This window comes from Microtus ochrogaster, chromosome 2, assembly GCF_000317375.1.
Source record: "Microtus ochrogaster isolate Prairie Vole_2 chromosome 2, MicOch1.0, whole genome shotgun sequence".
Taxonomy (NCBI): Eukaryota; Metazoa; Chordata; class Mammalia; order Rodentia; family Cricetidae; genus Microtus; species Microtus ochrogaster.
The window spans coordinates 20,385,241-20,403,106 of record NC_022010.1 but is presented as its reverse complement, the minus strand read 5'-3'; the positions used below and the strand labels follow the sequence as shown (position 1 = coordinate 20,403,106).

Genomic DNA, 17,866 nt, shown 5'->3' with positions numbered 1-17,866 from the left:
GCTCTACCACTGAGCCACACCCCAGCCCCTCACTGGGGGATTCTAGGCAGGTGCTCTACCACTGAGCCACACCCCAGCTCCTCACTGGGGGATTATAGGCAGGGGCTCTACCACTGAGCCTTACCCCAGCTCCTCACTGGGGGATTCTAGGCAGGGGCTTTACCACTGAGCCACACCCCAGCCCCTCACTGGGGGATTCTAGGCAGGTGCTTTACCACTGAGCCACACCCCAGCTCCTCACTGGGGGATTCTAGGCAGGTGCTCTACCACTGAGCCTTACCCCAGCTCCTCACTGGGGGATTCTAGGCAGAAGATCTCCCACTGAGCCACACCCCAGTCCCTTACTGGGGGATTCTAGGCAGGGGATCTCCCACTGAGCCACGCCTCCACTCCTCACTAGTAGACTCTAGATAGGCACTCTACTATGGAGCCATACCCACGCCCCCAGCCTCATTTGTGATTTCTAGGCAAGTGCTCTACAGAGGATTCGTGACCCCATCCCAGGAATGGTTTTGAAGAATACAGATCAAGAATCGCTTATAAATCTCAAGACACCTAAACTATACAGCGGAGCCGCAGCGGCAGGAGTCACTCCAAAGGAAGCAGTTGGGTTGACTTCTGGCACCTGCTGCGTGCTCCTGAGGTTATGGTCACACCACCACCCCCCTTGGTGTCCCTTCTCCCCATACATCACAAAAGGAGCAAGCATTTTGCCAGCTGGGAAAACAGCCTTGGCCACATCATCCCATGGGTGCCCTCCCTCCCCAGCTGCCCTCCCAGCGCAGCCCTAAGCCCCTCTAACTGTCAGGAAACCTGACCCTAAACACATGGATAGTCCCGTTACTGAGGGACACCACCAGATATTTGCCGTCTACCATGGTGGTCACCCGGGGCTTTTCCAGGCCGTGATACGCTGTGAGGAAGTCACCGAGAAGTGACCCCTTGGGATCCAGGATCACCACCTTGTTCACCTCTCGAAGGGTCAGGAATATGAAGCCTTTCTTATCCACAGACACAGAACCTGGCTGGCAGCCATGTAAACCCGGGCCCTTGTATTCCCAGATCACCTGGCCTAGCCCATCACAGAAAACCACACTGTTCTGCTGCCAATCTGACCCGACGAAATCGCCCTGAGGGCTGGTGGTCAGGAACACCAGGGCCCGCTGGCCCCGGCTAGCCTTGCCTCCTGGGATAAACCGCGTAGCCAGGCTGCCTTCCTTCTTGTATACCTCCACGTGGCCCGCCACACTGACCGCTACGCGGTCTCCACACGGCATCGCGGCCACAGCGTGGCTGGACTGGGTGAGGCTCAGGGATCTTCGCCATTGAACTTCTCCCTCAGGACTGACGAGGTAGAGCCTGGCATTGGCGGAGAAAGCCACTGCATTCTGTAGGGCAGCCACACTGCACGGGGAGCAACCCTCGGGAACCGGCACGGTGCCCTTATAGTCGCCATTAAGAGAGAAGCGTTTCAAGACCCTGTTCTGCTCATCCGCCACCAAGATCTCCTGGGGGCCATAGGGGCAGAGTCCGGTGATCCGCGGGGAACGTTTGTCTCCCGGCATCCTCGTGGGGAAACTCCAGGAGAAAACGGGCCGAGGGAGGAGGCCTGAACCTTCTAGGTTTGGCCTCAGGATGGGGCTGGGCTCCCGAGAAATGGGCTTGCCCCTGCCTTTGCACTTCTTCTTCTTGTTAGATCTGTTGCCCCTTTCGATTTGGACATCATCATCTTCTTGGGAGTTCTGGGCCTTGCCTTCTTTGGGAGTTGGGGCTCCATCCTTACACAAGGACTGGGCACCAGCCTGCTTCCCTGTCTTGGTTCTCTCCTCCCCTTGGCTCTGAGAGTCATCTCCTCCTTGGGTACCAGCTCCGCCCTTCTCAGAGTCCTTCTGGGATTGTTTCTGCTCCTCAAAGGAGAGTCGAAGCAGGTGGCAGTTCTTGTCCTGGAGCCCAGGGTAAAGCTCCAGCTTGGGCAGCACGCAGCGGGTAGGCCCGGGTGTCCAGGGAGAATCTTGAAGCTGGCGCAGGCGCTGTGTGATCGCTCCCTCCAGCGACAGGATCTCGGCTTCCAGACCCAGGCTGAGCACTCGGCGGGCAAAGGCAGCAGCCGCCTTGGCCACTTGCTCCTGGCCCTCTATCTTGGTCAGCCTCTCCCTGGTAGCCTCCTCAGCAGCCTCCACATGGGCCCGGAGTTGTCCCAAGACTTCCTGCTTCTGGGTCAGCAGGGACTTGAGGATCCGTTCAGCGGCCTCTTCTACCTGCGCCCCCACACTGGCTGCCTGCTCTCGCAGCTGGGCTAAGGCTTCCTTTTCTGCTACCCGGGTAGCCTCTAGCTCCACCAGATTGCTGTCCACACCTGCCAATAACTCCTCAAGGCCCGGTTTCCGGGACCGCACAGCCTCCGCCAGGGGCAAGCAGGGGTGATCCAGATGGGGCCCCAGACGGCAGTCCTTACAGAGCAGCTGGGAACACGGTTGGCATAGGAAGCAGAGGGCTTCCCCTGGGTGCTGGGGACACTGGGATGCCTGGCGCTCGCGAGCCTCTTCATCATACCACCCGGCTCTGTAGCCCACCAAGTCCACTACGCGGTGCTTATGAGTCTGGCGGGAGCAGCGATGCCCGTCGGCACAGGCCTGGCATAAGTCATCTGCACAGTCCAGGCATCGGGCAGTGGCGGGTCCCCCAGAGCTCTTACCTCCCACCAGAGGGCACAGAGCGCACGTTGGCTTCCCCGAATGCGCGTCTCCAGAAGCCCTGGCCTTGACAAGGTCCAAGAGCCCATTGACAAAGAAGTTGGTCTTGAAGGCGGCCACACCCTCGGGTGGTACAGGTACAGTCTCCCGACACTCAGGGCAGCGGACCTGGCCACCAATGTCCAGTTGGGCCAAGCAGTCCTGGCAATAGGTATGTAGACATGGCAGCGTCTTGGGCAAGTGTAACTGCTCCAGGCAGATTTTACAGGCTAGGAAATCGCTGCTCAGAGCCTCCAGCAGAGTGGGGGAGGAGACTTTGGAGACCATCCTATAAGGGAAGGGGCAGAGGTCAGAGGCACCCTGGCCACACTCCATCTTGGTTCCCCACCCCCTTCAGCCTGGCCCCTCCCCTGCTCTTTGCTGGTGTCTGGTGTCGGCACTCACCTGGACGGCTGGGAGATTCTGGCTTCTAGGAGGCACTGGGTACTGGGGGAAGGCTGTCTCTCTTCCACACCGTCCTCTTTACAGCACGCACCAAATGTAAACATGCAAAAGCCCTGGGTTGGGCACAGCCTGTGGGGGAAAATGAGACCAGGAAGCCCCTGGGTCTCAGAGGTGAAGTAATCTAATTATTAAAATACCAGGTCACGGGCCAAAGGTAAGGGTAGCCCAAACCCTTCCGGTCTCACGTTGGCGAGACCTGTTGTGAAACCGAGGATGACCTTGAACTTCTGAACTTCCTGTCTCCTCTTCCGGGATTAGGACCAGTTTGTGTAGCCCTGGGGATGGAATTTGGGGCTTCTTGCACGGTAGGCAAGCAGTCTAACAAGTGAGCTACAGTCTCAGGTTCTGGCTTGGAGCCCATGCTCCTCCTGCCTCAGCCTCCTGAGTGCTGAAGTCACAGGCAAGCACCACCACGTTTGTTTTGGTGTAGGGTCCTGTTATGAGTGGATACCAGGGCTCAAGGGGCAGCCGGTGAGGACACATAGGAAGAATGTCAGGTGCACAGAAGTACCCGGCTTTTTGATGTTGGGGCAAGGTCCCACAGTCTTAGTTTCCTTTGTCTGGGCGGGTGTCCTGAGAGGGTGGGGGCCCTACTTCCTGCCCCAACTATTTTTGAAAGTAATTCCAGAACAAGAGGAAGGCTCCAGTGGAAAAAGTTCATCTCCTTTCCTTCTACTGGACCTCGGGGTCACTGACCCCCGGAGTCCTCTAATTTTACCCTTTCCTACCAAAGGCATTCTAGAAACTTCTGGAGGGAGGGCATTACAGGTCCCCAGCTCGGTGGGGACTTAGGGAAAAACCTAGCCCTCCAGAGGCTGGGGCAGGAGGACTGCCACGAATTCGAGGCTAGCCTTGGTTACAAGGAAGTTTCAGGACAGCCTAGGGCAACAATAGTTAAGTGCTGGCTGAGCCTGAGTTACAGAGTGAGACAAAGCCTTTAAAAAGACAAACAGAGATAAACAAATAAGATTGATTGCTCCATTGCACTCTCGGGTTCCCCCAGGGTTGGGAGAGGAAGCTGGGGGGGGGGGGAGCAGGACGGGGTGTGGTAGTCTGTTCTCAGGGAGGGTAGGACTCCCAACACGGTGGGAGGTTGAGGGACAGGGCCTGCCACCTGGCTAGTCCTCTCGGGCCTCCCAGGTCCCTCCTGCCCTCTCTCCCCTCCCTCTCTTTTTCTCTCCCGGGCTTTCTCACTTCCCTCCCGTTCTCTCTCTCCCCTCCCCCCCAACCTCGTCTTTCTGGGTCCCGTCTCTTACGCCCCCATCTCTCCTTACCCAGTCACAGCTGACCTTGGACTCCCGCAGCAGGGTCCGAGGAGCCCCGAAATCCCGCTACCGCCGGCCCTCGACTACCTGCAAGAGAAACAAAACTGAAAGTAGTCGCACTGTGGTGCAACTTCCGTCCCCGGCCCGGGACAGCCACTCCGGGGCACAAGCCCCGCCTTCCTCCCCACCTCACCCTGGAGCGCTCCCTTCCTGGAGGGCCGGGGGCCGTAGGACAGGGACCCCCTTCCAGAACGAAGGGATGGGGGCCACAGGCCTGGGCGCCCAATGGCCCCAGCCTCAAGCTGTCAGTGTGTGTGTGTGTGTGTCTGTGTGTCTGTGTGTGTTGCAAACAAAACATTGCCCCAGGGTAGGTTCTCTAAGCGTGTTTATTGGGTCAGGATGTTTATGTGTGGGCAGGAATGACAGATGGGTGATCGGGCCAGTGGGCGGGGCTCCTCCGGTGCTCGGTTGCTAACCACAGTTGAAGCTGTGAGCCCCAGATAAGAACACCATTTCCAGGGCTTAGCGCAGGCTTCCTGGAGGAGGCTCTATCTAGAGATATGTTTGAGGGGATCCCAGGGTAAGGGCTTTCTGAGAGCAACAGGTGTGTGTGGGGGTGCAGGGGGACCAGAGGAATGGTAGGGACAGCTGTAATCCCAGCACTTGGGAGGTGCACAGAAGTTTGATGCCAGCCTCAGCTTCTCAGGAAGTTTAAGGACCAGTGGGAGCCACTGGAGCCCCTGTGTGGAGAGAAGGATCGCCCAGCCCCCCAAAGGGGCTGTAGTGCCAAGGGGACATTGTGATCCGTGGCAGATGAGGTTGCAGAGGCAGGGACTGACTCTGGATGACATAGCCCAGGTAGTCCATCCAAACAGGACGGGAGATCACTCTGGTAGTACCTGATTTAAGATGGTTCACCTTGACAACCTTCCTACTTTCATTTTCCCTTCCCATGTTCTGCTTCATGGTTAAAACTGTACTCCTGTTGGTTTATTTTTAATCTCTTTTTTTGTTTGTTTGTTTTTTGAGACAGGGTTTCTCTGTGGCTTTGGAGCCTGTCCTGGAACTCGCTCTGTAGACCAGGCTGGTCTCGAACTCACAGAGATCTGCCTGTCTCTGCCTCCTGAGTGCTGGGATTAAAGGCGTGCGCCACCAGACAAGGTCTTGCTGTGTAGCTTAGGCTAGCCTCAAATTCAAGATGCTTTTGCCTCAGCCTCCTAAATGCTGGTGTTACAGGTGAGTAGCACCATACAGCATCTTTGAATTTTGATACTCAGACTCAAAAAATAAACGCACGCACGCACGCACGCACGCACACACACAGGCAAAATTATTCTAAGGGGAAGGCCTGGAGAAGTCAGACAGCCCAGAAAGAAAAAAGGAAATTAAGGGCAGATGGGGGTGGACTGGGGATGTGGCTGAGTTGGTAGAGCCCTTGAGTGCAAGCGGGAGGCCCTGGCTTCCATCCCCAGCACTTGGGAGGTGGGGGCTGGAAGGTCAGGAGTTCAAAGCCATGCTCAGTATACAGCAAGTGCCAGCAAATAAAGGGGCTTGCCACCAAGCCTCAAGATCTGTGTTTGAGTCCCAGAACCCACATGGTATAAGGAGGGAATTGACTCCCATAAGCTGTTTCTAGACCCCCACACCTAGGCCACAATACTTGTGTGTGCACACATTAATAATCAAGTTAAACTTTTAAAATGTGTTACCATAGCAATGAACTTGGACCCAGTAGAGCCTTTCTCCTCTCCCGCCAGGCTGTGATTGTCAGAAGTCGTAGCGGGCCCTTGTACTGTAAGTTAGGTCGTAGTCCCTGCGCAAGCCTTGTGGCCATGGTTTTACCTGTAGCTCTTTATTTAGTCCTTTTCTGCCCCTTCTCCTTTCCTCCTTTCCCCCTCTCCTTTTCCTTCCCCTTTCTTTTCCCTCCCTCTCCCCTTCCCTTCCTTTCCCCCCATTCTTTACTTAGCCCAGGCTAGGATGACATTACATTCAGTATGTTACCCATGCCTGAGCTTGGAAGTCCCCTGCCTCAGCTTCTCAAGTCTCTGGTGTTGTGGGTGTACCTCCAACCAGGCTTAATTGGGGTTTAATTTGCCCTTCTTTGAGTTTCTTGAGGTGAAAGCTTCGATTATTAATCTTAGATCTTTCTTATTATTTAAAGATTTGTGTTTACTTATTCACCCCTTTTGCTTACTTGTTATTTGGGCTCCCACTGCCTCAGTGGGAGGGGCTTCAGAGGACAGCCTTTATCTCCTTCCATGGGGGGGTGAGGGGGGTAGGGGTGGGGATTGGTGATGAGGATCGAACTCAGCTCGTCAGGCTTGGTGGCAAGCCCCTTTAAGCGCTGAGCCCGCTCACCCTTCCCTCTTCATTCTTTTCTGAAATCAGCTTTTCAAGCTGCCCATCGATCGACCTCCAAGCATTGCTTTGTCTGCCTGCAGACTACGCTGGCCAATGTTCACTGCCTAGCTCTTGGAGGACAAAAGCTAACAACTAAAAATCGCCATTTACTGCATTTACAAACTTGGGTTTATTTTTTGAGCTGGGCTCGCATGGAGCCCAGACTGCCCTCACGTTCACCATATGGCAGAGGCTGGTCTCGAACTCCTGATCTGCCTCTGGAGTGCTGGGGCTACAGGTGAGCACCACTGCTCAGGCTTCATTTACACGACTTTATCCTCTGGCATAAATCCTCCTAGCCGGTGGGTTTACAGATGTCAGTGTGAAATTACAAAACGTAAATTTGGGAAGAGACTCGCAGAACTTCCCACAAGCCGGTACAAACCGGCCCGGCGTGTTACTTCCTGGAGCCTATTTTTAGCTGTATTTTCCTTTTCTGTTTAAAGGGATTTCTTTGCCACAGTTATTTGTCTCACGTGGGTGTGTGAGCGTGAGGGGGTTGCTGCACGTGTGTGCAGATCAGAGGACAAAGGACACACGTCGATCCCCTTCTTCCAGCACGTTGTGGGGCCCGGGGGTCAAACTCAGGTCACCAGGCTCGGTGGCAACTTCCTTTACTGCTGAGCCCCATCCTTGGCTCTTTATTTTAATGAAAATAATAATATGTTGTGATTTGCTTGCTACTGTGTTTTTTTCTTTGATCCACAGGTTACTTAGAAGTATGTCATTCAGACTTTGAAGTGTGTATGTGGCATGTATAGGGGCTCGTGTGTGTGTGTGTGTGTGTGCACACTCACTCGAGGGGGGTTATTTGTGGTATGTATGTGTGCCCTTGGGTACAGGATGACCTGAAATTGACACCCAGCGTCTTCCTCCATTGCTCTCCGCTTTATTTTTTGAGGCAGGGTCTCTCAGCTGAACCCAGAGCTCATCTCCCCTGCACGAGGATCACAGCCATGCACCTCACCCAGCTTTTATGTGGATTCTGGGCTTGAACTTAGGCCCTCAAGCTTGCATGGCAAGCATCTTACCAACTGAGCCATCTTTCCCAACCTTAGTTTATTGAGAGGCAGGTGTAACTAATGCTATTTTGAAAAAGGGGGTGGGGAGGGCAGGCTCAGTTTTAAGCAGGTAGCACCCAGCCTCAATTGGACGTGTTCTTAGAGGAACTAAGCCCAGAATGGGGACAAGAAAACTTTTGCCACCACAGTCAGGGGACACAGCAGAGTTCCAAAGATCAGAGAAAGTGTTTCCATGAAATATAACCATCTTCCATGTTACAGGACCAATCCCATGCATGCCTACTAGCCTAAAATTTGATTTCTTCTCTACTAGACTTTGGCTGTTGCAACCATTCCATAGCAACCACAATTCCCCCCCCCCTTCTCTTTCTCTCTCTCTCTCGCATTCTCTCCTTCCTTCCCAAGACTTATTTATTTGTTGTGTTTACAGTGTTCTACCTGCTTGTATGCTTACATGCCAGAAGAGGGCACCAGATCTCATTACAGATGGTTGTGAGCCACCATGTGGTTGCTGGGAATTGAACTCAGGACCTCTGGAAATGCAGCCAGTGCTCTTAACCTCTGAGCCATCTCTCCAGCCCAGATTTTTTTTTTTCTCAAATATCGTTTGAGCCTATGTAACTGCTTCTCATGGGGGCAGAGACCGCTAGACTAGGTTAGATTGTTCATCCGCTACAGAGTGCTGCCTGCAGCTACTTGTTTTCAAGACAGGGTCTGAGGTAGCCCAGGCTGGCCTCATCATTGCTGTATAGCCCAGGCTGGCCTCATCATTGCTGTGTAGCCCAGGCTGGCCTCATTGTTGCTGTGTAGCTCTCATTCTTCTGCCTTCACCTGTCTAGAGCTGGGATTACAGGCATGTGTCACCATGTCTGACTTTATCATTGTTTTTTCAGGCAGTAAGAATGACTTGCTGGAATATAAAGACACACATCAAATACAAATGTCTCTAAGTTGGACATGGTGGCACACACCTTTAACCCTAGCACTCGGGAGGCAGATCTCTGAATTTGAGACCAGCCTGGTCTACAGAGTGAGTTCCAGGACAGCCAGGGCTACACAGAGAAACCCTGTCTTGGGGTGGAGGTAAAAAAGAAAGAAAAAACAAATCAAAGCAATAAGCAAACGAGCCAAAGTGGACTGATACAAAAGGGTGGTACCCGAAGTTGAATTTTCACTTTTACATGACACACACACACACACACACACACTCACACACACACACAAGCACACTCACACACACAAGCACACACACACACACAAGCACACACACACACAAGCACACACACACACACAAGCACACATGCACGTATGCATGCACACACGCATACACATCAAATTTGCCACATTAAAAAAATCCTTCTGGGCTGGAGAGATGGCTCAGAGGTTAAGAGCACTGGCTGCTCTCCCAGAGGTCCTGAGTTCAATTCCCAGCAACCACATGGTGGCTCACAACCATCTGTAATGAGATCTGGTGCCCTCTTCTGGTGTGCAGGCAGACATGCGGGCAGAACACTGTATACATAATAAACATAAAATCCTTTCGTTCTAAAGCAGGTTTCCATTAGTTCACCAAGTGGCGCGTGCCTCGATCTTCCTTTTACTTGTTTATTATTTCCCTTATATATGCTGTACTTGACATTGTAGGCAGCCTCCTGGGCTCTGTTTATTTTATATTATTTTACAGAAAGTGTTTCATGGTGCCCAGACTGGCTTTGAACTCACTATGCAGTCAAATATGATCCTAAATTCCTGATCTTTCCGCCTCCACCTCCCAACTGTGGGGATCGCAAGTGTATACCAGCCTGTCCAATGCTGTGAGGTGCCAAGGATGGAACCCGGGGCTCGGCAAGCCCTCTGCCCACTGAGCTACACTCTCAGCACGTTGTCTTTATTTTGGCACACTGTGCTGTGTTGTCTTGCACTGTATCCTGCTGTATTTTGTTTATATGGGAAAGGGTCTCGTTTATCCCAAGCCAGCCTTGAACTCACTGTGTTGTTGTGGAATTATCTTTTTGTGTACCGTGAAGATGTGCCATCGTTATTGGTTCAATAAAAAGCTGAATGGCCAATAACTAGCCAGGATTTCCAGGCACAAGGACACTGAAAAGAAGGGCGGAGATGCCAGGGGTCACCAGCCGGATGGAGAGGAAGCAAGAGATGCAGAAGGAGAGGTAATAGCCACGAATCAGTGTGATGGCACAGATGAAAATAGAAATGGGTTAGGGTTTTTGTTTGTTTGTTTGTTTGTTTGTTTTGGTTTTTCGAGATGGGGTTTCTCTGTAGCTTTGGAGCCTGTCCTGGAACTAGCTCTTGTATACCAGGCTGGCCTCAAACTCACAGAGATCCTCCTGCCTCTGCCTCCTGAGTGCTGGGATTAAAGGCATGGAGTGGGTTAATTTAAGTTCTAAGAGCTAGTAAGAAACAAGCCTAAGCTATTGGCCGAGGTTTCATAATGAATAAGAAGTTTCTGCATTGTTATTGGGGAGCAATGGCCCCCCCACTTGTGATCCTCTGCCTCCACCTCGTGAGTGCTGGGGTTACAGGAGTGTTCGCACCCCCAGCCTGCTTGTTCTTCAGTCTGTTTTCCTCTGTGTGCGTCCGTTCCTTGAGTTCATTCATTCTTTGGCCGTCTCAGAGTTGTTATTGAGCTCTCCTGATGAATCCTTATGTTGTCGATAACGACAGCGTCTCACATAGCTTGGGCTGGCCTTGAACTCCCTGTGAAGCCAAGGATGACTTTGAACTCTTGATCCACCCGCTTCCACCTGAGTGCTGGTATTAAAGACGTGCACCATGACACCTGGCCGGGATGGAAACTGGGCTTCGTGCCTGCTAGGCCAGCCTTCCACCCAGGGGGCTACATGCCCAGCCCTTCAATCGCTTGACATGACTTCGGTATTCAATATGTCTCCCTGGTGGCGTGTGCTTGGCTTTGTGTGAGTGTGCTTGCATGTTCATATCTGTGCAGGTGCATGTGCACGTATGTGCATGCATGCACCTGTGTGTATGTATGTGTGTGAGCAGGTAAAGAGGCCTGTTGCCAAGATGGACAATCTGAGTTCGGTCCCCAGGACCCACACTGTGGAAGGAGAGAACCAACTCTCTGAAAATTGTCCTCTGGATGTCCTTAGTGTGTGGCAACATATGCGTGACCCTCTCCCATAAATAAATGTAATAATAAATAGATAAAATAATAAGGCACTTTAATAAAGAATGATTACATTCTTGAGATAGTTATGCAGAAAATAGCCTAGAATACAGTGAATTCATAATGCTCATTTAAGGATTTTAAAATTGCATTTTATTTATTTATTTATTTATTTTTTGTTTTTCGAGACAGGGTTTCTCTGTGGTTTTGGAGCCTGTCCTGGAACTAGCTCTTGTTTTGGGGACTGGGAGGAGGCACATGTGGAAGTCAGAAGACAACTAGAGCCGGGCGATGGTGGCGCATGCCTTTAATCCCAGCACTCGGGAGGCAGAGGCAGGCGGATCTCTGTGAGTTCGAGACCAGCCTGGTCTACAAGAGCTAGTTCCAGGACAGGCTCTAAAGCTACAGAGAAACCCTGTCTCAAAAAACAAAACAAAACAGACAGACAAACAAACAAAACAAAACAAAAGCAGAGAACAACTATTGGGTTTTCTCCTTCCACCCTGCGTGCCTCGGCTACCGTGTGGTCCAGGGCATGGAACTCAGGCTGTGGGTCTTGGCGGCATGCCCCTTTACCTTCTGGCAAAGGATGCTCATTTGAAAGTGCACCTGAGGTTCAATGTGTGGTACACTTGGAAGGCCGATCAGTAAGAGAGGTATGAGGTATCCTCATATATATTCAGGTCCAGGGTAGAGGTAGATCCCCAGCACGAACGAAACAAAACAACAAAACAACCCTAAAGAGCCAGGAACCAACTCCAAAACCGTTTTTACTCCCCTTGCCCACCAGAGGGCGGTAGACACCCTCCAAAGCTGACCTTAACGGCTAAGGACAGATCGCTTTCCAGGCCCCACGAAAACCACCTCTCTTCTTTCTGAACCTCAAGGGTCCTTATTTCTGTGCCTCCCCTGGGATTTGCAGTACTCCAACTAACAAATCATAATGTTGTCATGGCAACTCTGCCTTCGTTGTGTTTTTCTCCTTAGCCAATTGGCTAGGGATGAAGACACCCCTGTGAGAGGCTCCTTTGGTTACTCAGAGGTTCTGAGAAGATTCCAAGACAAAGGGCTGGGGTGTGGCTCAGAGGGTGCTTCCTTAGCGTGCACACGGCTGGGGTTCCCACGCCAGCATCACATACACCCAGCATTGGGTCTGCACCTGTAATCCCAGCCCTGGAGAGGTAGAGGCTGGAGGATCAGAAACCCGAAGTTATCCTCAGAGACATATGGAGTTCAAGGCCTGCGTGGACAGACTGAGGCTCTGTTTAATCTTATAATCCCAGCACTCTGGAGGCTGAGGCGGATCACCATAAATCCAAGGACAACCAGGATTACATGGTGACTTCCAGGCTATCCAAGGCTCAGAGTTAGACAAAGAAAGAAAGAAAGGAAAAAAATCCTTATCCTGCGCCTCTGCCGTGTTCAGACGTTGGGGCAGTGGTGCACCGTAAGCTGCCTCTGCCAGAAGCCCCGTTCTCCACCTCATTTGTACGTGTCCCGGGACTGGGGCTGTGGCTCCGCTGGTAGCGGGCTTGTCTAGCATATGCGGAGCCCTGGGTTCTAGGTCAAGTACTGCCTAAACCAAGGGAGGTGGGACAAACCTGCGACCCCAGCACTCAGAGGTGCTAGTGTGAAGACCACAAGTTCAAGGCGATTCTCCACGATGTAGAGACTTTAAGGCTAGCCTGTCTAAGAAAAAAGGAAATATTCCATTTAACTCTTTTAGCCTCTGTCTCAGACACTGAACCTGAAGATGTTCCCACACCTCGGTTATCAGCCTGCTGCATCTCACTGCTACTGTGATTCCCAGGGGACACACCTCTGGGCAAGCCTGGGAAGGAGTTCCTAGACTGGGTTAACACATTGTCCCACAGGCTGGGGTCCTGAACTGTAGATGCCATATGACTGGCTGCTGCATGCCCCTGCCACCGTGTCTCCCATCATGATTGGCTCCCCTCAAACTGTGAGCCACAAGAAACCCATGTGACGGGCTGCTGCATGCCCCTGCCGCTGTGTGTCCTGCCATGATGGGCTCCCCTCAAACTGTGAGCCATAAGAAACCCATAAACCCATATGACGGGCTGCTGCATGCCCCTGCCTCCGTGTCTCCCACCATGATGGGCTCCCCTCAAACTGTAAGCCATAAGAAACCCATGTGACAGGCTGCCGCACGCCCCTGTTGCTGTGTCTCCCCACCATGATGGGCTCCACTCAAACTGTGAGCCACAAGGAAACCCTTCCTTCCTGGATAGCTTTTGTCAGGCAGTGAGTGAGGGGCTGAGTCACAACAAAGTGTAGAGATACGTATGATGAAAAACACGCCTTTAAATTACATTGTGTGCCTGTGTCTGTGTTTATGTGTATGTGTGTACATAAGAATGTATGTATGTGTATATATGTGTCTATGAATGTATGTGTATCTCTCTCTGTGTGTATGTGTCTATGTATGTGTGTGTTTGTGTGTATGTGTCTCTCTCTGTGTATATTTGTCTATTTATGTGTGTTTATATATGTGATGTCAATCTCATGACTACACACAACATAGTCACATGGAGATTTTTCAGTTTTATTTTCTTTAAAAAAATTTCATTTGTGTTTTTGTCAGGGGTGTTGAATCCCCCGGAGCTGGAGTTACAGACAGTTGTGAGCTGCCGTGTGGGTGCTGGGAACTGAACTCACATCCTCTGGAAGAGCTGCCAGTGCTCTTGACCACTGAGCAATCTCTCCAGCCCAACACATGTAATCTTAAAAATGGAAATTATTATTGTTTTTATTTTTTTTGGTTTTTCGAGACAGGGTTTCTCTGTGGTTTTGGAGCCTGTCCTGAAACTAGCTCTTGTAGACCAGGCTGGTCTCGAACTCACAAAGATCCGCCTGCCTCTGCCTCCCAAGTGCTGGGATTAAAGGCCTGCGCCACCACCGCCCAGCTATTATTGTTTTTAAAGAACAGGGTTGGTGTTAGCAAGTCTGACGGGTCTCTGCTAGGGTCCCCCATACCACTCACTTAGGATCTCTCTTCTGTATCCCCCTCAGCCCTCCTCACAGCTCTCTTGCCCTCCCCCAGTTCCTTTAGCTTATCTTGCTTCTTAAAATAGAAGAGAGCCGACTGCTCTTGACCTCCATTGCCCTGCTAGCATCCCTGCCTCACACTGCTGAGAGCAGGGCTTGACTCTGAACTTCGCATCCTCCTGGCCCAACTTTCCCAGTCCTGACCACACTTGGTTTATGCAGTTTGCTGGGAAATGGTGTCCCCTCCAGGCAAGCACTCTAACCGAGCCCCAGCCCCAGTTTCATCATCTTGACCCAGAAGTCCACAGTATTTTTATTTCCTTTTCTCTTCATACTTCCTCCCTGAATGAGCTCATCCAGCTTTATAATCCAGTTACGGCGTATCTTTTATAAAATGATCTATTAGTCTGCTTTTCATGACTGTAACAAAATACACAAGGCAGGGTAGCCTTATAAGGGGAAAGAGGTTTGTTTGGGGTCATGGCTCTGGAGGCACGAGGTCGAAGGGCTGCTTCTAGTCATCAGAGACCAAGAGACAGGGAGCTTGGACAAGTGTCTTCCTACAAAGCCACTAGAATTAGGGCCTAGTGACTGATATTGGACCCAGCCCTAATTGCCTCTGAAAGGTCTAACTCTAAAGGCCATGCCTGGTTAGGTTTCTGTCACCGCTGGTGAAGGCTGTGACGATCCATAGGGGAGAAAACAGAGAGACTTCTCATCCAGGCTTTCCAGGTTCCTAACTCCATCAAAGAAAAGGACCCAAGCCGGGGAGGTGGCTCAGTGGGGAAAGACGCTTTGCTTTTCATTCATGCCCGAGTCACTGCAACGGCAAACATAAAACGCTGGTGGCCAGGCACCAGCTATAGGCCCAGTATTCCTACAGTGAGGTGGGAGGCAGAGGCATGAGAATCACTGGAAGCTTCTGTGCCAGCTAGCCTGCCCTGCACAAACGGCATGGCGGAAAAGGACAAGAGAGCCAACAAGGGGGAGGGGAGAACCCCCCTGAAAGGTGTGTTCTACAGGCCCACTCGTGCTTGCATGAGCACATACACACACACAACACGTACACACACATCACACACCACACGTACACACTTACGTTCTTGAAACCAGAAGCAGCCACCACCCGTTATTTCCTGACCTGCCATGGAAGCCCCTATGAGTGTTTGTCTTCCCTCCCTGGTATTCACTAGGATGTACTTTGGCGTCTCGCAAACGTCCCTTCTGCGTTTGAGGAAATGTCTGCCCGTTAAATTGCTGGGTTCGGGTTGCAGAGATGACTCAGTGAGCACAGCACTTGCACGAACACGGAGCTGGACATGGTAGAACGTGCACCTGCAAACCTGCAATCCCAGCATTCCCTCAGTGAGGAGGGAGGTGGAGACAGAACCTGGGAACTCAAAGGCCAGCTAGCCCGCTGCTGTGGGCAGCCAGCGGCAAACAAGGAAAGAGATCCCATCTCAGTCGGACAGAAGGTGAGGATAACAGCAGAGAATGCCCTCTGACCTCCATACCCTCTCTCTCTCTGTTCAAGTGTAGAGCATCTGTGTGTCGTGATGTGGAGGCTGGAGGGCAACCTTGTGCCAGCCCTCAGGATGTCATCCACCTTGGGTTTGGTTATTTGCGTCAGCCTCGACTGCCTTGTCTTAGGTTTGTTTGTTTCCTTTTTCCCCTGTTGCTGTGATTAACAGGCTGACAGGCGGCAAGAGCCTGAAGCAGCCGGTCCCGCCCCACCCACAATCAGGAAGCAGAGAGCAATGAGTGCTTGCTGCTGTTCAGCTTCCTGTCACCACCAGTACAGTCCAGAATCCCAGCCAGGGAAGGGCGCCGCCCACGGTCTTTCCACTTCATTTAAAGATACCCCACCCCTACCCCGGGCATGCCCAGAGAGAGGCCTGTGTCTCCGGTGACACTGGAAACCCTCACAGACCTGGAGCATACTGTTTCTGCTAAACTCTATGGCCAGCCAGCACCAGGGTCCTGCTTGTCTCCCCAGTACCCTACTCTCTAATCTAACCAAATGTCACTTGCTTGCTTTCAAGGTCCCTAGAAATGGGACTCCACCCCCTGCCTACTTAGACAGCCATCCTCTTGGCACCTTTCCCCTTCCCCTTCCAGAACTGTCCTCTCAAGAATCTGACTCCATTTGACTTCTTCCAGGAAGCCCGCCGGGGTAGCCATTCACAAACAAATCTCTCTTACCCTAGTCTCCGCTGCTGTGGTACGCACCTGGAGTGTCCCTCTCCTCCTTTTCTCGTTCCTATCTGAGCATGAGGTATTAGGGTCTTCCTTCCCTGGGTGCCCCCCCCCCCACCACCACATGGAGCTTGTCTTTGGAAGACGCAATTCTGGCTTGTTAAACTTAATTGAATCACCGCTCCTCTCTGTAGAGCAGGGCCAGTCCTCCTGCACCCTTCCTCAGGAAGGAAACAAAGCAAAATGAATGGCCAGCCGGGCTTCTTCCCAGGGGACCTAGGATCTGTAAATCCTGCGCCTCCATCTCTGGGTCTTTTCCGGTCACACTCTGTCTCTAAAGACCTAAGGAGTGGGGAGGACAGAGGTATGAAAATAAAGGCACAGGTTCAGACTTTATCACATGTAATAAATAAACCACGAGCGATGCCCGCGCCTACAGAGATGGGGACAACTGGGGAGGAGGGTCATATCTCTGAGTCCATTACCAGAGTTGTATTTTGGATAACTGTGCTGAGTTTGGCCTTTAGAACCCTCTGGGGGGAATCCTGCAGACCCCACGGAGGTGATGGGATTCTGTGGATGGAATTTGAGGGACACCTCCAGGTGGGGCAGGTCTGACTCAGCTGTGGTGATACAGCAGGTGGGGGGTGGGGAGGCAGCCTCCTAGGCTGAGCCGCCAGACAGGAGGCTGGTCTCACAGGGGAGCCCAACAGCGAAGGAAATTTACTGCCTGTGTTGGAGCCAGAGAAAGTGGAATTGAACTTGGGCGATAATCAGTCTGATTAGGTTTGTGCCTCCTGGAGGGAGCCGGAGGGAGGGAGGGAAGCAGAGCCAAAGTGGGTGGGGGTGGGAAGCCAATCTAGCTAGCTAGCCTGGAGGTGGAAGCCCCAGAGGTTTCCTGAGGTCAAGAGCAGCTGGAGGACTGGGCGTGGAGGCACACTCACCTGCACTTAGGAGGATGAAGCAGGGGCGTTACTCAAAGTCCCAGACCCGCCTGGGCTAACAGTGAGCTCTGCGCCAGTTGGAGTACTTAGACAGAACTGCTCGCCTCTGCCCCACCCCCAGATGCAAAGAACAAGAGGCTGTGTGGAGGAGCAGACTCCTAACGGACAGGGAGGGAGCGAGGGAGCGCAGAGCAGTTTCCAGGCCACGGGCTGGGCATTCCTGGGCTCTGGTGCACTTGCTAAGGAAGCTGGAGCTGGGGGAAGGCTGTGGGCAGAGCTGGAGTGTGCCTGATGGCTCCTCCCTGTGTGTCGGCTTACAAGGCAGGAGCTGGCAGGATGAAAGACTCAAGAAGGTTTGATGCTGCAGGCCTGCTGGGCTCATAGTACCTGGGAGGCTGGGGTCAAGAGGGTGGAAGGAAGTACAAGGCCAGCCTGGCTGTTTAGTGAGACCTTGTCTCAAAAAGCAAAGAGAGGGCTAGGGGTGTGGCTCAATGGTAGAGCCCCTGACTAGGATCCCCCAGTGAGGGGCTGGGGTGTGGCTCAGTGGTAGAGCCCCTGCCTAGAATCCCCCAGTGAGGGGCTGGGGTGTGGCTCAGTGGTAGAGCCCCTGCCTAGAATTCCCCAGTGGGGAGCTGGGGGTGGGTCAGTGGTAAAGTGCTTGCCTGGAATCCCCCAGTGACAGCAT

General features: G+C 52.4%; 1 protein-coding gene across 2 annotated transcripts; it reads right to left on the bottom strand.

The window, feature by feature from the left end:
• Positions 1–325: 325 nt before the first annotated feature.
• Positions 326–4,735, bottom strand: Trim56 (tripartite motif containing 56). 2 transcript variants are annotated; one of them, XM_026783534.1, is made up of 4 exons: positions 4,656–4,735; positions 4,472–4,549; positions 3,138–3,301; positions 326–3,021 (listed from the first exon to the last, which is right to left on the bottom strand). In XM_026783534.1, the coding sequence occupies exons 3-4, from the start codon at positions 3,239–3,241 to the stop codon at positions 798–800; spliced, it is 2,328 nt and encodes a 775-aa protein (XP_026639335.1). In that variant the 5' UTR covers positions 3,242–3,301; positions 4,472–4,549; positions 4,656–4,735; the 3' UTR covers positions 326–797. The 2 variants fall into 2 exon arrangements, with proteins under 2 accessions (XP_026639335.1, XP_005344619.2); XM_005344562.2 differs by having other exon boundaries at positions 3,138–3,295.
• Positions 4,736–17,866: the final 13,131 nt, after the last annotated feature.